Genomic DNA, 25183 nt, shown 5'->3' with positions numbered 1-25183 from the left:
CGGTGTCATCAATGCAAGTGGAAATGGGAGAAATGCCATTAAGAATCAGAAGGATAAAATTAATGATGGCATATTGGGTCAGTCTCCAAGGACAAAATGAAAAACATCCTGTCAAAAGTATATTAAAAGAGTGCTGGGAACACAATGAAACAAAATACACGAGTTTTGGGTGGATAGGTGATGCGAAAGCAAGAAACGAAGGACTACATCAATTGCAGTATAGTGATACAGTCCCACTCTCTCCCATTCCTCCCTGGTTTTTCCTTTGCCAGCAGTAGATCTTCAAATACAGCAGAAGCTAAATGACAATCCTAATAACATTCCAAAATGGTATATAGTGCAGAAGTATTTTGAGGAGCATTTCCCACAGTCACTGGTTGTATTTACAGATGGATTCAAAGATCCTGAAACAGGATGTGCAGGCGCAGCAGTGTATGTACCAATGTGTGAGGGCTATGTTAAGAAAAGAGTAACCAACCATCTCTCAATATACACTACAGAGTTACTGGCAATACTACTGGCCCTAAATTGGATAGAATAAATGGAAATACATAATAGTGTCATTGCATCTGACAGTTTTTCAGCACTTGAAAGTATAAAATCTGGTAGGTCATCAGCCAGGATGGATATTGTCTATAATATATTTTGCAAAATGTACGATCTGAAAGTTAAGGGCATATCTACACAATTCATTTGGGTTCCTGCTCATACTGGAGTGGAGGGAAATGAGAAGGTGGATATTCTGGCTAAACAATCCCTAAGAATAAAGGAAATAGATCTGTGTGTTCCGTTAAGTAAAGCCGAAGCGAAAGTATACATCAGAAAATATACACAATCCGTTTGGCAGACATATTGGGATGACCATGAAACAGGCAGACACTTACATAATATACAAAAATCCGTAGATGCCGGGAGAATAGGGAGTAGGAATCGAAGGGAAGAAAATAGTATTACACGCCTTAGAATTGGACACACTGGACTTAACAGCACATTATATAGAATTGGCAAGCACCCGACTGGGGAATGTAGACACTGTAATCAACAAGAAACAGTTGAACATGTTCTACTCCAATGTACCAAATATAACAAAGAGAGATATCGTCTTTTTCAGTCAATGAAAAAGGCGAATCAGCAGGACTTTTCTTTACCTGGTTCATTGGTGAAAACAGCTAATAAGACAAATGGCGGTAATGCACCATAAAGCTGGTTTGCCAACCGCCATAAAACACCAGAGGAAGAAGAAGAAGAAGAAACTGGGTCGAGCATTTTTGGTTTTACTACTGTCATTTGTGTGGGCATTTTTGGTTGGTTTTGTTCTTTGTTTAGTTTATAGTTTGATTTAAGTTGTGTTGACTTGGGCTCTCTTAGTGGCAATGTTTCTGTGTATGTTTTGTGTGTCTGTGTTTGTGGAGCTGATTCAGTCCTGTCCTAAATGTACACAAGTACTGTGGTTGTTGTCCTCCTGTGTTCTTGTGTGTTTAGCTAGAGTCAGGTAAGTAGTTAGGTGTGTGTTTGGCTAGGAGCGTGTTTAGCTAAAATCTAAATTGAGTTACCGTAACTAGCATGCTTCTAGCCATACCCCCTCTGTGTCTCTAGCTGTCCTGTGTTTCCTATCCCCCTAGTGTCCCAGTGCGATTAGCCTTAGAGTGCCGCCTTGCCTAGCCTTAGAGTGCCGCCCCTCCTAGCTTTAGAGTGCTGCCCCTCCTAGCTTTGGAGTGCCGCCGAGCTTGTTAGTGCCGCCTCGCCTAGCCTGGGAGGGCCGCCTCGCCTAGCCACTGGGTATCCTTCGTCTGTGTTTCTGTGCCCCCATTCCCTAGTGTGTGTTAAGCTATTAGGTAAGTGTAGCTTAGTGCATGTTGGGGCTAAAGACATGCTTAGCTAGGTGTATGTGTAGCTGACTGCCATGGTTAAGCACAGCTTAACCATGTTTAGCTAAAAGCCATGCCTAGCTGTCTTTAGCCCTAGTCCCGTCCCTCTCCGGTGTCTAGTCATTACGTGTCGCCCTCTAGTGTCTCCTGTCGCCCTCTAGTGTCTCCTGTCGCCCTCTAGTGTCTCCTGTCGCCCTCTAGTGTCCAGTTTCAGCTCAACGCATAGTTTGTATGTCCTGTTATGTGTCCCTCTGCCTGTGTCTCGCCACAGGACGTGTTATTTATCCGTCCTGCCAGAGAGCCCCTGTTAGCACCAGCTATTAAGTATTGTTTGAGTTTGTTTCTTCTTTTGTTTGAGTCTTTACGTATACTTTTCTTCATTAAAAGACTCTTTTTTTTTATTAAACAACCCCTCTGCTTCTATGCCTGCTTTCTCTGCCCACGGCGATCACCACCTGCCACTACACCCAGTTCGTGACAACTACAGTTATTAACAACCTGTATATACGGCCCATCTATTGTAAATTTATAAGTATAGTTACCAGCAATCTGTATAATATCCTTCTGTAGTAGTTACCCATAGTTTCTCCCTGCACATATCCCTCTTAAGTGTACCAAGACTTTATACCTTTATCCTGCACTTTCTGCTAATTGCACTTCTGGTTAGACCTAAACTGCATTTCGTTGCCTTGTACATGTGTAATGACAAAGTTGAATCTAATCTAATATTTGTCCTTATCAGGCAATGTCAAAGTCAACGTTATTGTCAATTCTGCTACATGTACAGTGCATACATATAGAGAATTGAAATTACATTTCTCTCAACCCTTGTTACAAATAACACTGAAAAAACTTAAATAAACCTAAAAAAAACCCTTAAATAACACTGGATAACTTGGAGAACACCAGTGGCAAGATAATTGAGTTACTGTTCTGCAAAAAGGGACAGTTTACAACACAGAAGGCTGATATGGTGAAAAACGGAACAGTGCAATAAGAATAGTGCAAGTGTGCTTATTTTAGTTGAGTAAAGTGACATTTTAAAGAGCAATATAAAACAGTATAAACAAGAATGTTTTTAGTTTTTATGCAGTTTTTGTCACGAACCTTCCTCTGATGTCTGCGTAAGTGTAGCATAATGTGCAGGAGGCGAGCTGGCGGTTTAGTAATATGCTTTTATTTAAGCACATAAAATAAACACAACATAGAACTTTACCAAAGGATAATACTATAAGGGCAACAAAAGCTAGACGCCTGACTGTGCTCCAGTCAGGCTCTTTATAATCAACTTAATTACCTTACCTCGGTTCAGGTGAACTCCCACGTCACCTGACCGAGGTGCAGTCTGGGACATGCGGTCCAACTTAAACATAATACCAACATAAAACAAACAAACCCAGGCGCTTTGGCGCCCTCTAGGGGTTACCGTTACAGTACCCCCCCCTAAAAAACGCTCCTCCGGAGCGTTACCGGAGGACCCGGACTCCCTCCCCAGCGGTCCCAGTCCGGACCTCCAACACCGAGGCGGTCGATCCCCTCTCGTGGGCTAGGCTTAAGAGCTGGGGCGACGCTCGGCGGCGGCTGAGGAGCTGGGGCGACGCTCGGCGGCGGCTGAGGAGCTGGAGCGACGCTCGGCGGCGGCTGAGGAGCTGGAGCGACGCTCGGCGGCGGCTGAGGAGCTGGAGCGACGCTCGGCGGCGGCTGAGGAGCTGGAGCGACGCTCGGCGGCGGCTGAGGAGCTGGAGCGACGCTCGGCGGCGGCTGAGGAGCTGGAGCGACGCTCGGCGGCGGCTGAGGAGCTGGAGCGACGCTCGCTGTGCTGGGCGGCAGCGGCGGAGCTGGAGCGACGCTCGCTGAGCTGGGCGGCGGCGGCGGAGCTGGAGCGACGCTCGCTGAGCTGGGCGGCGGCGGCGGCGGAGCTGGAGCTGGAGCTGGAGCGGCGGCGGAGCTGGAGCGACGCTCGCTGAGCTGGGCGGCGGCGGCGGCGGAGCTGGAGCGACGCTCGCTGAGCTGGGCGGCGGCGGCGGCGGAGCTGGAGCGACGCTCGCTGAGCTGGGCGGCGGCGGCGGCGGAGCTGGAGCGACGCTCACTGTGCTGGGCGTCGGAGCTGGAGCGACGTCCTCAAAGCCGGGAGGCGGAGGAAGCAGCAGGCCGGCCTGGAAGTCTGGCTGAGGAGCCGGAGCGTCGATCGCTGTCTCCATCGGCGGCTGCTGAGCTGGCGCGATGTCCTCAAAGCCGGGAGGCGGAGGAAGCAGCAGGCCGTCCTCGCAGCCCGGCTGAAGCGCTGGCTCGCTGTTCATGCAGCTTGGAGGCGGCAGATCGGCAGCGCCGCTCACGACGCTTGGCGGCTGTGGAGCGGGAGCGACGTTTCCCCTGTCTGGCAGAGGCGGCAGCTGAGGAGTAGACGTGTCTGGCAGCCGCGGCACGTAGACCTCCGCGTTGACTACAGTCGGGAGCGGGAGGAGGAGCGCGTCGTCCAGATTAGAGAGAGGGAGAGTGACCGGAGCTACATCGCAGTTCTCTCGAACCTGGACGAGCAGCCTTTGGAGTAGTGCCACCTGCTCCCGCAGGTCGGAAATGCGCTCTCTGTTCCGCTGTGCCAACAACGTGTAGTCCTCCTCCGTAAAGTCCTCGTCACCGTTCTGCCAGGCCTCCTCGGCCCGTGCCTCTTGGCTGGTGGTTGGGACCGTGTATCTTCCCTCTGCCTCACCCTTGAACGGCGTCCGCCGAATGGCGAGCCTGCAGCCTTCCCAGCTGCGCCGTGCTCTTCTCTCTCGCTGCTCTTCGCTGTCTTCCTGCCAGTCCGCCGGTTCGATCAGCCTGCAGCCTTCCCAGCTCTGCAAGAGCTCTCTCTCTCCTTGCTCCTCGCTGTCCTCCAGCCATTCCGCCAGCTCGGTCGAGATGGTGATAGCGCCCCCCAAAAAAACGTCTGGGGGAGCGACCTCCGCTATGCCACTACGACGGTCTAGCTTTCTTTGTAGTTATCTAGTGTATGATTTAAGTCGGTGTTTGTTTTATGTGTTGCTTTAATAATAAAAGCCGATATTGAACCGCCAGCTCGCCTCCTGCAAATTATGCCACGACCGCACAAACGCAGACAGAAGAATCATGACAGTTTTAGTAAAACAACCGTCAGTTTAAAACATTCTGAATGACTAATTCTGTAACTTTTTTTGGTCTTGTTCAACCAATACAAAGTTAATAATATTCCAAAAATATTAAAATTACATTAAATTTTATGAACAGTTTGTGGTACTATATTCTTTAAATAATTGTAATTTGATTTTGATTATGGGTTTAATACAGTTAAGGCTAGAAGGAATACAGCTCGAGCTCTACTGAGCGTGCCCACATCAATCTAAGGTTTTTTTTTTCTCTCACTGTACAACAACAAAACTTTTTGTATTACAGAAAGGATTGGGTTTAGACGTGGAAAATGATCCAATAGGTATAACAATTCATTTTATTGTTATTTTCCGGCTGGAGCTATATATCACTTTTAGCCACGACCATGACTCAAACGCGCGAGGATGACGTCAGTAACCCGTGGCAACGCAGTAGAATGTTTAGAAAGGAATATTTGTAATATTGATATTTTACAGAAAAAGAATGGAATTTTAATATGAAGGATTATGTTGGCTGCATTACTAAAACGCATTAGAAAGAACAATAGCGTTTAATATTAGCCTGTTATGATTCCGATAGAGGTCGTAACATAGCCTTTAAATAGGCAACTTGTGCAACCAATCATGAAGAGCTTTCGGCACGCCCCCTACCTTTCGGCACGCCCATTACTCCGAGCTGCTGCTACCCCTGTCTCGTTCTCCCAAACACAAGCTGCCTTCTTCATGCCATCTAACTACATGGTAGCTTAGCACCCCCTAATGGTAAAGGAAGAGTGTGAAACCTGAATGTAAGATAAACAGGTGTTACAATACCTTGTCACTTGCAGCACTGAATCCACTCTGAGACAGCTCTTTACCAAACAACATGCCCCGAGTTCCTGAACACACAAACCACATTATTCATTAGTAAAATTAATTTATCCATTTTACACATATTTTCATATTTTTTTATACCTTTTATATTTTATTATTATTATATTACTTATATTAAGGCATAAGCTTTAAAACAAGCTTTTACAAGATTTGCACAAGGTTACAAATAAACTTTCTACAAAATATAAATTTTAAATAAGTTACAATAACATACAATTTTCAATATAAATAATTATACAGTTCCCTGAGCCATGTGTTACTGCTTGTAATAACCTAAAGGTCATTATGTACCCAAATCATTGCAATCAAAATCTCTTGGTGTGATGGTTTATCAATGTAAAATAAACATTCTGTAGTGGGTTAAACTTGCCCAGTTTAATACAATGGTCTGTTGAAATAAAAACATTCTCAATATAATGAATACGGCCTTCATGAGAGACAGTTTCATTACGGTGCTGGACGGATTTTGCAAATGCACTTGACAATACTGTTCTTGCAAGAACTATTACAGAAAGGCTGACCTCTGTGTCTTATAATAACAACTAACTCTTGTTTTTCTTGTTGTTACATAATTACCTAATTTCATATGTTATTTTATAGTTTTGAAATCCCCAGTATTGTTGTAGAATGTAAAAAATAAATCACTAAACAAAAACAAAGAAATTTGCAGGTGACCCCAAACTTTTCAACGGTAGTGTATATCCTTTTTAACATTTTTAAATGTAAAGGACTACACAAAAAAGCATTTAGCTTGTATATTCATAGTTACTATAAATTCCTGTGTTGTCTTTGTTACTTGTTTATTTAAGATGTTATAAACATTGCTTCCTTCCTATTTTAGAGTTTATTTTGAAAACTTTCTTTTTATTTTAGAGTTTATAATTAAAAACTGATGGATGAGACATATTCAGCCCTTTTTTCATTTATAGTTTTCTGTTTAATTAATAAATGCTTCTTACATATTTATATTAAGCTTTAAGTTAATTATTTAAACCCTGTTTCATATTTTCCTTTACTCAGTATAGCAACTTAATGTCAGCAAAACAAAAGAAATAAATGTGGATTTCAGGAAGAACCACAAGCCGCATCCTCATTAGCAGCCTCTCAGTCTGGTACGGGAACTCCACTGCTGCTGACCACATGCTGCAATTTGCATTTGCACTTTACATTACATACATTTATTGCACTAAAAACACTATACTGCACATATTGTGCACATCTGGGGTCTGAAGAACGAAATTTTAATCCGATGTGTAAATTCTGTTTGCATGGTCATATTTACAAAGTTCACTTTGATATAATTAGCTATTTGAAAAAAAAAATGCTTCTGCTCAGATTGTTTAATTATTAGACCAGCCCAACCCCTCTCTCTTTTACACACAGGGTTTTCATTACCCTCCATGCCAAAGATCTTATTTTGTAAATTATCCAAAAGTCCATTAAGTCCAGCGTAGTTGTTAATCATGATGGTGTTCTTCTCTTTCGGCTCTGAGGCAAACTTTTCCAGCTTCTCTAATTTGACTTGATGCCCCACCTAATGATGAGAAACAACTTCATTACAGCACTGGATTAGTGAGGGAGAGAAGAGACACTGAATGGACTGACAGACGATGAGAGATAAGTGTACAGATGGATGGATGGATGGATGGATGGATGGATGGATGGATGGAGGATAGAGAGGTGATGAGGTCTGTGTGCATTACTGACTCACCCCAATAACAAAGCGAGCGATGTTTTGTTCCTCACAGCGATGTATCACGTTATTGTCTAAATCAGCAGGAGCTCCATCTGTGATGATGACGAGGGCTTTTTTAGCTTCAGGATTCGCACCGGACTTATTATTATTAAACAGATGATCACTGGAAAATAAACACCAAAACTCTACTTCATTATCACTGAACACTCTACAGTCTGAAGGTCTGTAAACCACATTAAGGAGGTCAGGCTGGATTAGTTCATTAACATATGTAGTATATTTATATAAGTGCAATAATATTTCTAAGCCTTAGGGACATTATTTAGATAGATTTCAGATTTCCAGGTGTTACTATTACAACAAACTGCTATGAAAAAAGTTTGGTTTATTTACCATATTTGTAAAAAAAAAAATCAAAACATATGTCTAAAAAGTAAAAATGCAACATATTACATAATATACTACTTAAAACATGCATGAAGCCTGACAGATTTTTCCTGGGAAAAAAAAATAAGTAGGTGTGTCAGTCTAAAAGATGATTAATCGGGGGCGCTATAGAGCCTATTATGGAGTAGGACGTGTTTTGTCGGGCTCTCGCTGAACAATAACATTTAATATGTTAAAATCCTTTTTTTAATTTCTAGTTTATTTCATTAATTGGTCAGTAATACGTAGTCATAACTTCATGACAAGTTTATTAGTTTTTTTCGGTGTCGGCTATGGCTGCGAGCTTAAGAAAATACAAATTCAGCGGATCATCAAGCACTAGGCCCAGCGCACCCTCGGCCCTCAGCCCCGTTAGTGAGCCGAGCTCAAGCCGCGCCACTACTTCATCCTCCTCAAAATTGGAAAAAATGGATGTCGAAGACCTCAAATCTCAAATTCTTATGTCCCTCAAGAGTGACATTATAACTGTTATTAAGGAAGAATTGAAAAGTGCACTGACCGAAGAACTGAACTCCATTAAGGGTGAGTTACAGACGCTCAAGGCCGAAATCACCAATTGCGTTGCGACAACCCGTGCAGAGATGGACCAGATTAAGGCTTCTGTGAGGGACATGGAGGGCGGACTGTCTACATGGTCGGATAAAATGGTCTCAATGCAAACTACTATAACGAGCCTGCAGGCAGAAATGACCGAACTGAAAGCCAGGTATGATGACATGGAAGGGAAAATGCGGAGATGTAATATTCGAATCTTAGGCGTTCCGGAAGAACCGGGGTCAAGCTCCACCGCGTCTGTCTCTAAATTACTGCAGATGGACAAGGACCTCCTTATTGACCATTCGTATAGAAGTTCTGGGCCCAAGAAGCAAGGAGGGAAACCGCGCACCATTGTGGCCAAATTACACTACCATCAGGACTGTATGGAGGTACTGCGCCATGCCCGGTCCCGAGGTCCACTTCACTTTAACGGGGAGCAAATAGCTATATTTCCCGATTACACTCCGAGTGTGGCCAAGGCTCGTGCGGCATTTACCGAGGTTAGAAAACTCTTACGAGGACAGGACGGTGTGCGCTTCGGCATTCTGTATCCTGTACGACTCCGTATCACCTATAAGGGTGAGGACAAGATGTTCACTGATCCGGATAAAGCCATGCACTACGTTAAGCACAGTGTTATTACTTCTACAGAAGCCAGTCCTTAACTCCTGAAGGACGTTCATATTTCATATTGGCACATGGACGTAAACACGGTACTGACCGGGGTAAACTATAGTGGTTTATCACAAGTTAGTGTAATTATGTTGAAGTTTCTGTTTTAGTTTCAGTACAAAGTTAATTGTAATTAACGCTTTATAATCATAATAAGGATGATGTTGACTAGTTAATGTTTAGACTTGTCCGTATATTTTATTGTTACAAGCCTATAAGATGGTTTAGTGAGAGCCTGATTTTGGCTTAGTAGGATCCAGATACGCACAGTGTGTGGATTTGTTGGTGTGGGTTGGGTTAATCACCTGGGTTTAATGGGTGATTGGGTTAGGGTTCAGGCCAGTCAGCAGTACTTTTTAAAAAAAATCTCTTTCTCTTTTTTTTCTTTCTTTCTTTTTTCCTGGCTCTATTCTATTTTGTGTAAATCTGCAGCTTCACTATTGCACTATTAACTTTTCATGACAAAAACAGGTGTTTCTTTTAGACAGACTAATGGTTGTTTGATTAATTTTGTTAGTTGGAATGTTAAATCCCTTAACCATCCTGTAAAGAGGAAAAAAGTCCTCACTCATTTGCAACACCACAAAGCTGATATTACTTTTCTTCAGGAGACCCATTTACGCACATGTGACCAATCTAAATTAAGGGAGGTGTGGATCGGACAAGTATATCACTCCAACTTCCGCTCAAAGGCCAGGGGGGCTGCTATCCTGATTAATAAAAACTTACCATTTGTAGCAACTACTGTAGATGCAGACACTGCTGGCCGCTATATTATTGTAGTTGGGCAAGTATACGGGCTCCCACTTATTCTAGCCAATGTGTATGCACCCAATTGGGATGATGAAGGTTTTTTTGTTAACTTTCTGTCTCGGATCCCTAATATGACAACCCACCACCTTATCATAGGAGGTGATATAAACTGCGTTCTTTCCACTGTGTTAGATCACAGTTCCCCTAAAAAAAACTCGCCCAAATCCAAATCAGCAAAAGTTATACAAAGTTTCCTGGAGGCTTATGGATTGGCAGATGTTTGGCGTATTCGAAATCCTACTAGAAGAAAATACTCATTTTATTCTCCAGTACATTATACTTTTTCACGCATAGATTATTTTCTTGTAGATAAAAGGCTTCTGCCTCTTGTAACAGATTCGGATTATAAAGCCATAGTGATCTCAGACCACTCTCCACTGACTCTGTCAATCCATATCCCCAGTGCAGGGCCTAACTATCGTCCTTGGAGATTTAACTCCTCACTTCTGTCAGATGAGAAGTTTCTGAGCTTTATGAGTTCAGAGATAGAGTTTTTTTTAAATGTCAATCAAACTCCAGGTATGTCATCTTCTACAGTTTGGGAATCCTTAAAGGCATATCTAAGGGGGCAGATTATTTCTTTTTGTGCAAAACAAAATAAGAAGACCAGGGAACAATTTACAAAATTAGCAGATAAGATAAAGAAATTGGATTCAATATGCAGTGTGTCACCTACACCAACCATACTTAAACAACGCTTATTATTACAAGCGGAATATAATTTAATTTCGACGAAACAAGCAGAATATCTGGTTTTAAAATCACGCTCCTCATTTTATGAGCACGGGGAAAAAACGGGTAGACTGTTGGCCAATCTGTTGCGGCAGCGCTTGGCTAAACAAGCTATACCTGAAATAGAAAAATGATATCATGGTATCAAGTGTACTGATAATTTAACTATCAATAGCTGTTTCCTACACTATTATAAATCACTATATACTGCTCCTTCAGCTGTTGACACCTCGACATTAGAGGCCTTTTTTTAAAATTGAAGTAATCCTACAATTAGTGCAGATACAGAATTACAATTAGATGAGTCTATATCTGATACAGAAATAGCCCTAGCAATCCAAAGTATGCAATCTGGTAAATCACCTGGACCAGACGGATATCCTTCAGAATTTTTCAAACCTTTTCCAATCAGCTCTCTCCTCCGTTGGCGTCAGTTTCCCGGGAAAGCTTTTCTTCTGGTTCATTACCTCCAACTATGCGGCAAGCAGTTATATCCTTAATTTTAAAGAAAGAAAAGAATCCTTTTGACTGTAGTTCATATCGTCCAATTTCACTGTTGAATACAGATACGAAAATCTTAGCAAAAGTTTTGGCCCGCCGTCTGGAGAAAGTTATGCATTGTGTTATTTCACCTGATCAAACAGGCTTTATAAAAAACAGATATTCTTTTTTTAATATTAGGCGCCTGTTCAATGTTATCTATAACCCATCTCTATCTGACACTTTGGAAACAATTATTTCCCTCGACGCGAAAAAAGCATTTGATTGAGTGAATTGGGATTTTCTTTTTTACACTCTTGGTAAATTTTGTTTCGGCCCAAAATTTATATCATGGATAAAAGTGCTATACTCATCCCCACTGGCTGCCGTTCGGACAAATAACAACTTATCCCCTTTCTTTGAGCTTCAGCGTGGTACTAGACAGGGGTGTCCTTTGTCACCTCTTCTCTTTGCTGTGGCTATTGAACCATTGGCTATCGCATTAAGGGAAAATGCCAATATTAAAGGTATCTCTCGTGGGGGAGTGGAACACAAAGTTTCCCTGTATGCTGACGATATGCTGCTTTTCATATCCGATCCTCCCCATAGCCTACCAAAACTCGTGGATTTACTGAAAGACTTTGGTGAAATATCTGGCTACAAGGTTAATCTACAAAAAAGTGAAATGATGCCAATTAAAAACAGTATAGCACAGTTTCCTGATTCAACCCCCTTTAAGATTAGTCCCAGAAAAATCAAATATCTAGGAGTTTGGGTAACACACAACCATACAGATCTATACAAGGCGAATTATCAGGTTCTACTTTCCAAAACAAAATTAGACCTTGAAAGATGGGACTTGCTACCTCTCTCTTTGGGCGGAAGAATAAACACAATTAAAATGAATCTGTTTCCAAAATTCCTGTACCTATTTCAGTGTCTTCCAATCTTTTTAACAAAATCTTTTTTCAATAACTTAAGTAGTCAGATTTCTACTTTTATCTGGAATAAAAAACAACCACGTATTAAACAAAGTATCCTACATAGGCCTCGTGAATCGGGAGGAATGGCACTTCCAAACTTTCTTTATTATTACTGGGCTGCTAATGTAAGGGCAATGTTATTCTGGGCGCAGTATGCAGTCAACCCTCCCGTCTGGGTAGCTATAGAGGAAGCATCCATGGGATCAATATCTCTCTCATCATTATTATGTGCTAAATTACCACAAAAACAACCCACATCTTCTCTTACCTCAAACCCACTAGTTATACACTCAGTTAAAATTTGGAATCAGTTTCGGCGTCATTTTTAGCTTACTGATCTATCCTTGATAGCACCATTAAATGGACATTGTATGTTTGCTTCGTCTTACACGGATAATGCTTTTGGGGTTTGGTTTAGGTGTGGTATTGTGTCATTATACGATCTTTACATTGACAATATCTTTGGCTCATTTGAACAACTTGTACAAAAGTTTAACATTCCCAGGACACATTTTTATAGATATCTACAGCTGAGGAATTTCATTTCCTGTAACTCTGACTCCCTTCCTTTGTCTCCTTCTCCATCCCTTTTAGATTCTGTTTATAGCTGTAAACCAGATGCCAAACAGGTGATTAGTGCTGTATACAAGTTATTAAACACAAATAACTCAGCCACATTAGATACACTTAAAAGCAAATGGGAAAATTATATAAAAGAACAAATTTCAGATAAACTGTGGCAAAAGATAATACATAGAATTTACTCATCATCAGTTTGCCTCAAACATACAGTCATTCAGTTTAAAATTGTTCACCGGCTTCACTGGTCCAAGGTAAAACTGGCAAGGATTAGAGAGGACTTTGATCCCACATGTGACCGATGTAAGCAGGAACCAGCTACGCTACTACATATGTTCTGGACATGCCCAAAGCTATACAATTTTTGAGTTTTAATTATAGTTTTATTTTTGATACCTTGTCAAAAGTATGCCAAATACCATTAAAACCATCCCCATTTATTGCACTTTTTGGTGTTGACTCAAGTGGTGTCCGCTTGAATGACGCCAAGGCCAATATGATTGCCTTTAGCTCCTTTCTCGCTAGGAGACTGATCCTGTTTAGGTGGAAGGAGTCGTCGCCACCAGTGGGTACTCACTGGATTAAAGAGGTCTTGTATTTTCTTCATCTAGAAAAGATTCGCTATTCTATAAAGGGATCCACTCAGAAATTTTATGATACCTGGCAACCATTTATAAGCCATTTTGAAAATATAGATGCAAATCATTTAGATCTGTAATAAAATATTGCTTTTTTTTAAAAAGATGATTAATCAAATTTCACATTACATTTCTTAGATAACTAAAACTGCAATTGTACTCGAGGTCACTAAGGCTAATTTATATGGCTCAAATTGTGCACTGACACTGGAGACTCCTTCCTGTAATGTTACATCTTTACCTTTAACTGTTATAGTGTTGACACTGGAGACTCCTTCCTCTAACATTAATGTTGACTTAAAGTAAAAGCTTTACAATATCATTAATTATAGAATTTTCTTTTGTGTTCCTGAACACACTGTACATTTTATATTCCTGAGAACCTGGATTTTTTGTAGCTGATACTAGAAATTTAGTGGAGGTGGATGTTACATAGCGGGTGGGTTTGCGCATGCATTGTTCTGTGCATACTTTAGACCAGAGGTTCTCAACCTTTTGGAAGTAAAGCCCCCCAAACCTCCCCTATCATGTGCCTCCCAGGTACCGCGCAAGGTCGGACTTAACATTTACAAGAAATGTCTTCACTTCGGAACGTAATCCGTAGAGGTGATTTAAAACGCGACCTTTGGAGAGCCAGCAAACCTCAGTATGAAAAAGGAGCTGCTCATGTTCGGCTCCCATTTCCTGACACAGCAAGGAAAACAAGCGTGCATTTAATCGGCGTGCATTAATGAAATTGACAATTTGCACTGCCTGCTTTAAAACTCTCAAGACACTCAGGCATTTTCTTTGATGTGAGAGGTTCGCAATAAATCATACAGTGGGTCCACTTGCCTAATGGAGCTAAATTTTGGAGACGAGTGACACGGCTGCTAACCCTCCCAGTCATTGAGCGGGCCCCGTCCGTGCAAATACTTGCAAAATGTTCGGCCCACTTGAACTTTTCCACATTTTGTCACATTACAGCCACAAACATGAATCAATTTCATTGGAATTCCACGTGAAAGACCAATACAAAGTGATGTACACTTGAGAAGTGGAACGAAATTCATACATGATTCCAAAAATTTTTTACAAATAAATAACTGAAAAGTGGGGTGTGTGTATCAGAAAACGTGGGTGAGTCACAGATGTTGTCAGATTAATGGGCAAAAACTATATAATAAACCTATATAAGCTCCATAGCCTTTATAAGACTTTTATTTAAGTGCACGCACAATGACGAGAAAACGTTATGATGTTGTAAAATAATAAAAGCAAACAGGGATACAGCGCTATTCTGTATCGGTTTCTGTGAACTTGAGCGCGTCAGAAAATAAACCGAAACTCCGTGTATACTCGCCTCACAGACGTGAAAAATATATACTTACAGAAAGCAAAATGTCTGCTTTTATATAACTAATGGAGAAAATCAGCTTATGTAATTCGTATGAAACGTGGATTACTACAGCGCATCCACTCACAGCCGAAACGAAAAGACATCAACTTATCAATGAATTATTAAAATGGGCAGTCAGTTTCCTTGCTGTTTTCCCCGACTCATTCATAATCATTAGTTTAGTTCTGCCGGTGCGGTGTTTCTTATCCCCACCCCCCTTAAAACGGTGTATTTAGAGGCTCGCCCGCGAGAGGTTGTGCATGCGCGGTCCACTACACAGCTAAAACATATTTGTATATTATGACTGAGATAGGAAGGCGGCTCACATCGGCGTGCGTTTCACACAGCGCCGCAAAGACAGCACTTATTTAACACGTATAAATGTGTGTTTGTTGTGGGAAAGAGAAATCTCTTATGAATCGCTCATATCGCCGCGGGTTCACGCGAACATTTTACTTTCACTAAAAGATTTATTCACAACCACATTTCGGCCATTCACACACATGCATTGTGCTATGTTGTTGGTACACACTTTTACTTTTCCCCTTCTAATCTCCCCTTTGATCAAAATGCTCCCGATATGAGCCGACACGAGCAGCTTTGTTTTAGTCGGATTATTCATCTATCATAAAGAGGAGCGACATATACTTGCTTATTAAACACTGCATTGTTTTTTAAGTGAAAGTGCGCGCGATGTGAGCAGCTTTAATTATTAATAATTAAATAATTATTCAATACTGGACATAAACAGTTAAAATTAAGATGATTATTATTCTTTAGATTATTATTATCATGTTCTATTGCTGTTTGGGTTCAGCGTTAAATGATTATTTGAAACTGAAGCGCCTTGTGTAGATTCATTTTATCATACAAAGATCATTACGTTGTGCTCGGACCACTGACTCCAAAATTGACATTTTTACCGTTAAAAATAAACATGTTTTTACAAGCCCTTGAGCTGCTGTTTGTGCTGTTTTCTTTAATAATAACAATAGACAGATAGAAACAGAGAGTCTTTCTAAACAAAATTAATTGCAGCCGTTTTGCAAAATGTCCCTTTGCGCCACCTGGCGGTCATTTCACAAATTACTTTGAATTGCGACTGATTTATTTTGGCTGTTGCCGTTTGGCCGCAACAGAGTCATAGACATTCCGCTTGAGTAACCACTGTATATATACATACTTTTTTTTTTGTGAAGCTGCTTTGAGACAATGACCATTGTTAAAAGCGCTATATAAATAAAGTTGAATTGAATTGAATAGATACTCACAGGGTGAACTGGATGGCTCTGTGTGTGCATGTGAGCTGCTTCATGTGCCTTTCGTCATCAAGTCTCTTCTTCGCCGTGCCACTAACATAATCTTTAAAGGTGAAAACTGTCCTGAATTCGCTAGAAAACTGAACAGCAGCAAACTACACACACACACACACACACACACACACACACACACACACACACACACAACTATAACAATAATGTTTAACATATACTTTATTGTCAGAAGTATTCGCTCATCTGCCTTCACAGTACAGAGGAACCACAGATTCTAAAAAGCTGGGCAATTTTTTATTTTATAAATTTTGACTTGGAGTCTTCATTTACAAGTAATGAGTATTATGCATCACGCATGCACTTCTTGTTTTGATGCCGAGCGTCAAGTGATCACAACTAAGCCAACGGTTTTTCTCTCTCTTGCGCTGCGGAATTGTGGGTAATTGTCTCCCCTGCTGGGTCTTAGTGCGCGTCTCTTACTGGTATAATCAACATCTGTGCACGCGTGTACTGTTTACTGTAACACTGTGTGTGCGTGCAAAGCGCACGCGCGTGTGTGTGTATAAAATTCATCCTACACAGCAGCCGCCTTTTCCCCCTTGTCTGCAAGCTAGTGGGTGGGTGTGTGTGTGTGTGCGCGCGCACTTGTTTGAGTGAGATTTTCTATTGGTAAACTTGTGTGTGTGTGTGTGTGTGTGTGTGTGTGTGGCCTTCCCACATGGTTTAGGAGTGTGTTTATGGGAATTTTTAACCGTTTTTCCAGAAGCATATCTTTGATGTCAGACACAGAATTACGTTGGTCGAGAAGGCGTGGCTCACAGTCTCCGCCCCTGATTCATCCCAAAGGTGTTCTATTGTTTTATTGGGTTGTTTTTCCTGAGTTGGACTCCGCCCCTTACTTTCAGTGAAAGGAACTCTTATTGCTTCAGTATACTGTACCAAGACATTTTGGACAAGTTCATGCTTCCAACTTTGTGGGAAGAGTTTGGGGACGACCCCTTCCTGTTTCGGTATGACTGCGCTCCATGCACAAAGCAAGCTTCATATGCATGTGAAGGCAGACAAGCAAATACTTTTGGCAATATAGTGTGTATGATCTTATTTTCTCTGTTCTCACTTCTTGCACTAAGGCCTTGGGGGAGGGTCTGCTCATTGTCCTGTATGAGTACACTGACAGTAAATGTCTCTAACCTAATCTAATTTAATTTAATATAATATAATGTAGTCTTGCTTTTGCTTTTCCTCTGTGTATTGTTGCAGCGGCAGTGTGATGTTCCATTGGGTGTTATTGTGTTTATTCACCTCAATAGATGTGTTCTTCATTGTTGTCATGATGTTCCATATGAATTCTTTATTCTTATTGAAGTCAGATGTTTGCATGCTGCTGGAGCCGTCAAAAAGGAAAACCAGGTTCACTTTACTCTCCGTACACTCTGTGAGGAAACAACACAATAACACAATACACAGAGTGATCCGTTAGTTACAGCATGATACATTCCTCTTCCTCTTACTGGTTTCTGAAGGTTTCTCGTGCCTCTGTATTAATTCAAGCATCATTTGCTCATTTTTTAAATAATTGTTATTACTATTATTATTATTATTGTTATTATTATTGTTATTATTATTATTAATAACATAAATATGGTCACATGATACTTTTTTACAGTACTTACAGCTCAATGACATATTTAGTAAATACAGATTTAACAATCAGAGGTTAAATTATTATTGTATATAAATCTACATTATGGTGAAATAGCATCTTAAAGAAAAACTAAGAAAACTGAGAAAATCCAACTTTTCATTGAAATACATTTATTTACTGAGAATGCTTTGCTTTTACTTTAACAAAAACACCTGTGCCACAGTTATTAATACCCTCATTTAATAATACAGTGGAACCTCAGATTACGAGTAACGCGGTCTACGAGTGTTCCGCAAGACGAGCAAAGATTTTTAATAAATTTTCACTTGAAAAACGAGTTTACGAGTACCAAGTATCATGTATCACGCATGCGCTTCTTGTTGACACCGAGCGTCACGTGATTACATCTGAGCCAACAGTTTTTCTCTCTCTTGTGCTGCGGAATTGTAGGTAATCTTCTTCCCTGCTGGGTAAATACACACACACACTCATGCACACAAACACACATGCACACTCTCTGCCCTACACAGAAACTCTGCAAGCACTAAGACCCAGCAGGGAAGCCGATACAGACGGACACACATACCGACGCACACAGACTCTCTGCCTTAGACTCCACTCTGTCGCGATTCTTTTCAAAGGTAAAGAGCAGATTTATTTGTTGTTTTTTTACTTTACAGCAGTGATTCCAGTTAGTATGCGCTCAGGCGAGTGTGACTAACGATGTTCTTTGCTAATTTTTTTCGATAAAACAGTCTCTCTGTTAATGTGGTGTGTGTGTGTGTGTGTGTGCACACGCACATTACACACACACACACACACACACACAGCGCCTGCGTGCACAAACGGAAACACAGGATTTTTATTCATTTATTTTTTTAAAGGAAAAGTATAGGTTAATTTGTTTTATTTTTACTTTATATTTTATCTTTATATATTTATTTTTTGGGGCTTTGGAACGAATAATTTGAGTTTCCATTATTTTTTATGGGAAAATTTAATTTGGTTTGCGAGTGTTTTGGAATACCGCTGAGGGAACGAATTATGCTCGTAATCCAAGGTTCCACTGTACATTGATCTTGACCACTTCAGCTCTCTGGACCTGTCTGACAGATCCGGGTGCACTGCTTCTGGTTGATATTCTTATTTCACTGGTGGCCTTTGCCTCACTGCTGAGGATGAGCCCATGTGATCTGCTTGGGATACATACAAGTACTGTGTATGACTGTGTATGTGACAAATAAAATTTGAATTTTGGTTCCTGGGGATGGGTCCACTTAACCATGAATTCTTGATGCAGACAGCCTTTCTTTGATGGATTGTGACTGCAGTCACTTAATAGTTCAGGACTGAAATTTTTACAAACAGTTTTGGACAGAAATAAAAGTCCATTTTATATTAACTTAAACACATCTCCTGTTCTACTAAACTTTAAGCCTTATAGCGCACAGATATGTAAGGAACTGATTTATGCTCATACTATCCGTTATTACCCAGATGAGGATGCGTTCCCTGTTAAGTCTGGTTCCTCTCAAGGTTTCTTCCTATTACCATTTCAGGGAGTTTTTTCCTCAGCACCGTCACCCTCGACTTGTTTATCAGGAACAATCTGATCATTCTAATTTACACACATTTCAGTAATTTTCTTTGTGTAAAGCTGCTTTGTGACAATGACAGTTGTTAAAAGTGCTATAAAACTAAGATAGAATTTAACCAAATGTCTTAATTTCTAAATGTGTGTTTGTCTCTATGTTTAACAGCATTTATGTCTCAGTGTTTGACAGTTTAAACTACAGAGTCACTGATTTTCCCTGAACCTGATGGTGATAAGAATAAAGAGCACCTGTACCTTGGAAAGCAGGGGTGATGTTGGTGACCATCTTCAGACGGCCATTGAACTGGTAACAGATTCCATTCAGATATGAGTTTCCATCACACTCATGTGTGAAACTTGGACTGCAACTCTACATCATCAACAAAATGAAAATTAGAAATAGCACTTAAAACAGTTTGGTGGCTGTCTTTAAGAAGAGCACTGATTAAACACAATGATCTAATGAATCTCCCATAGAAAAACAAGTGAACAATATTTCTCAGTAACTCAAACAGGGTAAATATATCTGCAGTTTCTTGACTGTACTAATTATACCAGGACATTTCTGAATTGCACAGAATTAGTTTGATCGAGTTACACAGCCAGTAGAAGATCAACTGGTGAGCGTGTGTAGGAGAGATAAACCAATGTACCATATTTGCTTAGCAGATTATTCTTACATGTAGCTTACGGATCAACTTACTGCTGCCTATCAAGGGTCATGATGAATCACATTGTGGAGAAGGTTGTGATAGAACACTGTGTCACACAGTTGCCTGGAGAAACTTAATGCAAAAGTGAGTCCAGTGCCACTGTCCAGTGACTTTAAATACACTGATCCACCTAGCAGGGAAACACATGGTAGTGGTGTAACACCCACCAACATAACAGCCCACAAGTATAACAGACCAGAAACATGATACAAATCTACTTTAATGTAATAATGGCCCAAAATAATAATGGTTTCATGAATGTTATAGCGCTGAATATGTAATAGCTATTACATTTTCAGGAATTTTTCATGTTAGTGGGATTTTGGGATTACTTTTTCACTAAAAGCTGATTTGTATTACATTTGTGAAATAAGCTGTGAAGCTGTCTGCTCTCTCTCACAATATCTCGTTTTCTCTCCCATTACCACTCCTTAGGAACAAGGAGTTCTCTCCTACACACGCTCCAATATTACTACATATTACTACGTGATAACTCTTGGGCACGGACGCGAGTGGCAGCCCATTTAGTAGCTCTCCATGTGTCTCTCTGTTGAGTTCTATTGTAAGTTTTTCTGATCTGGAGCTAGGACTGTTAAATATTAGATCTCCCGCAACTAACGCAGTTATTGTTAATGAAACTATCACGGATCAGGAGTTTGATATATTATGTTTAACAGAAACCTGGATTAAACAGGACGAGTATGTAGCTCTAAATGAAGCTAGTCCTCCTGGATACAGCTACATACACCAGCCTCGGTTAACTGGTAGAGGGAGAGGCGTCGCAGTTATTCACAATGATAATCTGACTATTGTACAAAAACACGGACACAAATTTAATTCATTTGAAGTTCTCTATAGTAACATAACAAGTGTAGCTACAAATATTAAGTCAGCTCAGTCGATTCCACTAATTGTCATTTACAGACCTCCAGGGCCGTACTCGGAATTTCTTAGTGAATTTGCAGATTTCCTCTCAAACCTAGTCGTTTCTGTAGACAAAGCGTTAATTGCTGGAGATTCTTATATTCATTTTGAGAATCCAGAAGACCCTGTGCGTAGAGCATTTATGTCCATACTGGACTCAGTAGGAGTAAATCAGTGTGTAGTAGGACCCACTCATAAAGCAGGTCACACTTTAGATTTAATAATATTATTCAGATTAAGTATAAGAAATTTATTCACAATTCCACTATCTGAAGTTATCTCAGATCACTATCTTGTCTTAATTCAAGTGTGTCACAGTAATAATGTACGCACAGCGCCGCGCTACTGTATTAAACGTACATTCACATCAACTACCACACAGAGTTTTATCAGTAATCTTCCAGAGTTACCAACTTTAATTGGATTACCGTCTGACCCCACAGAACTCAATCAGGCGACGTTCCATTATACCTTAGATAATGTAGCTTCAGTTAAAAGCAAAATTATTAGAGTTAAGAAACTCGCTCCCTGGTATAAAGATCATACACGCTCATAAAACATAGAACGTAAATGGTGTCAAACTAAATTGTTAGTATTTCAAATAGCATGAAATCATCAGAAGGAGAGCATCCTGAACTATAGAAAAGCTCTTAGTGTAGCTAGATCAACGTATCTCTCCACTCTTATAAAAAATAACAAAAACAATCCTAGATTTTTATTTAATACCATAGCCAAATTAACCAGAAATAAGACTACTGCAGAAATCTCCACAAGAACATCATACAATAGTGAGGACTTCATGAACTTTTTAAAAAATCTAATTGTAAATATTAGGCATAAAATTGAGGCTTTGAAACCGAACAATGTAATTTATTCAGATGTTAAACTAGCCATGTCAGAAGCTAGAATACTTTACTCCCCTTAAAGAGAATGAACTAATTTCAAAAATTTTCTCATCTTTTCTGCAAATTCATCAACCTGTATATTAGATCCTGTACCGACACATTTTCTTAAACAGATACCAGTACCAGCAATAACAGAACCCCTGTTGAGAATAATTAATTTCTCATTCAGCATTGGGTATGTTCCAAAATCTTTTAAATTAGCAGTTATTAAACCAATAATTAAGAAACCTGACCTCGACCCCTGTCAGCTGTCCAGTTATATATCAAACCTCCCCTTTATCTCTAAGATTTTGGAAAAGATAGTAGCGGAGCAGCTATGCTCATATCTACATAGAAATGGCATACATGAACTGTATCAGTCAGGATTTAGGCCTCATCACAGTACAGAGACAGCACTCGTTAAAGTAGTAAATGACATTCTATTGGCCTCTGATCAGGGTTGTGTAACTATGCTTGTATTACTCGACCTCAGTGCAGCTTTTCACACCATTGATCATGCTATTCTTCTTCACAGATTAGAAAATGTAGTAGGAATTAAAGGTACAGCCCTCTCCTGGCTCAGATCCTATCTGACCCATCGTTATTAGTATGTAGACTTAAATGGTGATTATTCTGCATGTTCTCTAGTGGAGTTTGGCGTTCCGCAGGGTTCAGTTTTAGGTCCACTGCTTTTTTCCCTTTACATGCTTCCTCTGGGCAACATAATCTGTAAACATGGTATTAGTTTTCATTGTTATGCTGACGACACACAGTTATATGTCTCAGCAAAACCTGATGAGATAAACCAGCTTACTAAAGTTGAGCAATGTGTGCAGGGAGATAAGATATTGGATGCTAATTAACTTCCTTCTGCTTAATCCAGATAAGACAGAAGTTCTAGTCATAGGACCACATACAGCTAGGAGTAAAATTTTAGATCACACTGTAACTTTAGATGGCCTTTCTGTTCTATCGAGTGCAACAGTAAAAGACCTTGGTGTGATTATAGATTCCAGCCTTTCATTTGAAGCTCATGTAGATAATATTACCAGGATAGCATTTTTTTACCTTAGAAATATTGCCAAGATAAGAAATATATTGTCGCTAAACAATGCAGAAAAACTAGTTCATGCTTTTATCATGTCTAGGTTGGACTATTGTAATGCCTTACTGTCTGGTTGTTCAACTAGGTGCATAAACAAGCCTTAGCTAGTCCATAATGCAGCAGCGAGAGTCCTCACTAGAACCAGAAGATACGAGCACATCACCCCTATCTCATATTCACTTCATTGGCTCCCTGTGAAATTTCGCATTGATTTTAAAATACTACTCTTGACATATAAAGCATTAAATGGTCTCGCGCCGCAGTACCTGAGTGAACTGATCCGCCACGCCTACTTTGATCAAAGGATGCAAGCTGCTTATCAGTACCGCGTATTATAAAAACTACAGCAGGGGGCGGAGCTTTTTCTTACAAAGCCCCAAAGTTATGGAATAGTCTTCCAAATAGTGTTCGGGACTCAGACACAGTCTCAGTGTTTAAGTCCAGGCTAAAAACCTATTTATTTAGCCAAGCATTTTTATAAATAGATTAGCCTTAGGTAAAGGAGCAGATCTGGGGGACTCATGGACGTAGAGTATTATGGTGAACTGGTATGTTTGGATGCTGTCTTCCTCACTCTCATTGATCACTCAGGTTTGCTGACGGTGAGGTGATTGTTTGCTTTACATCTCAGTTCCCCCTCATGTTTGTGTTTCCTTCTGGCTCCTTCCTTTTAGTTATGATGTCATAGTTAGTCCTGCCGGAGTCTCTGCTTGCACTCTACAGTTAATATACATTCACATTATACATTGTGTGACTGTGATTAGACCTAACTGTTATCTCTCCTCTTCTGCTCTTTCTCTTCCCTCTCTCCCCCTCTTTCTCCTTCCCTTTCTTTCTTGGACATTTTGATTCATACACATTCAAATTCCATACAAACTTAAATAATTCTTTTGATTGTGTAAAGCTGCTTTGGGACACTGACAATTGTTAAAATTGAATTGAATTAAATTGAATTGAAGCCTTTGTTTATATTTTGGCATAAGTTGATGGGAACATGTTGTGATTTTCCAAACAAGAGGTGAGAGTGTTCTTTGTAGTAAGTCATCTTTTGCCATTTCTTGGCAATTAATTCCCAATAAAGGTAGAAAGGACAACATTTGATGATTAGTAGCTCCAGGTCGGGTGTGCAGGAGTGTGCGAGAGGTGCAAAACTCTTCCCAGTTGTGTTGGACTAATGGCACTTAGTTATTAACCTAGTTAACCCAGTGTAAGTATGTATCCAATGATGTAAACTTTAAAGCACTTTTTGTAAGTCGCTCTGGATAAGATGTAATTAAATAAATGTAAATGTATGAAACAGGCCACTATCTTGTATGGTCCAGGGCGCATTTTCAAATGGATCAGACAAATGCAAGGCATTTTGATAGTGAAAATTGATTGGTCGAGCCTAATGGTCCCGGCCTCTGAACAGCAATTCCAAATTGCTCCATTAAATTAAATTGCCATAAAAGCTCAGACATCAACTGCAGATAAACAAAAATGGAACCATTGGACATTATCCTGGAATTTGCCATGTCAATATGCCCATGTGATCTGCCCAACTTGTCAGCCTTAATCAATATAGGTAGCTCAACATGAAGTCTACCAAAGAATGAAACCTGATATAGAATCTTACTCGAACAAACTTTTCCAAAAAAAAAATTTCATGATGTTTTCTCCAGGACTTTAAGCAAAATTTTCGAGAATCCCCCATGACAACATTACACACATGTACATTGTGTAGAGTAATGTCTGGCTGTTATGGTCTTGCAGTCATCATTTGGATAAAGATAAACCTTTCACTGCATAAAATTTTACACATATTTATGTTTTTTTTTTTGTCAGACACACTGTTAAAATCTGTTTAATGATTAACTTACCATTTGAGCTAATAATCACTAGATTATCTATTTTAGCTATGATTGATATTAATCCTTATCTTAAAAAGATTTGTTTTATTGTCCCTTTATTGTTTTACATTCTTGTGTGTTAGAGACTTCCTCTATGAGATCAACTATTAACACTTGTTAAAAACCTAACCCTCTTTTACACCCACACACACACACACACACACACACACACACATGCACAGATACATGCACAGATACACACACAGGTACGCACAACACTCAAGCTATCCTCTAAATGATGATTGATGACAGATGATTGGCTGGTGCCAATGTTCCTAATGTAAAAGTGTGTAATAAATCTATAATGGTGTGGTATATGATATAGCTACTGTAA

General features: G+C 40.2%; 1 protein-coding gene across 1 annotated transcript in view; it reads right to left on the bottom strand.

Moving 5' to 3' along the window:
* Positions 1–25183, bottom strand: part of LOC128506724 (integrin alpha-L-like) — a 91411-nt gene that overhangs the window by 66035 nt on the left and 193 nt on the right. The window contains exons 2-7 of the mRNA XM_053477290.1: positions 19590–19704; positions 17398–17528; positions 16093–16235; positions 7578–7725; positions 7262–7400; positions 5807–5871 (exon numbers count right to left, since the gene is read on the bottom strand). Coding sequence (XP_053333265.1) covers positions 5807–5871; positions 7262–7400; positions 7578–7725; positions 16093–16235; positions 17398–17528; positions 19590–19704 — 741 coding nt within the window. The remainder of the gene's footprint in view (positions 1–5806; positions 5872–7261; positions 7401–7577; positions 7726–16092; positions 16236–17397; positions 17529–19589; positions 19705–25183) is intronic.

Source organism: Clarias gariepinus, chromosome 18, assembly GCF_024256425.1.
Source record: "Clarias gariepinus isolate MV-2021 ecotype Netherlands chromosome 18, CGAR_prim_01v2, whole genome shotgun sequence".
Taxonomy (NCBI): domain Eukaryota; kingdom Metazoa; phylum Chordata; class Actinopteri; order Siluriformes; family Clariidae; genus Clarias; species Clarias gariepinus.
Note: the sequence above shows the minus strand (reverse complement) of the source record. Positions and strands in the feature narration are given on the sequence as shown.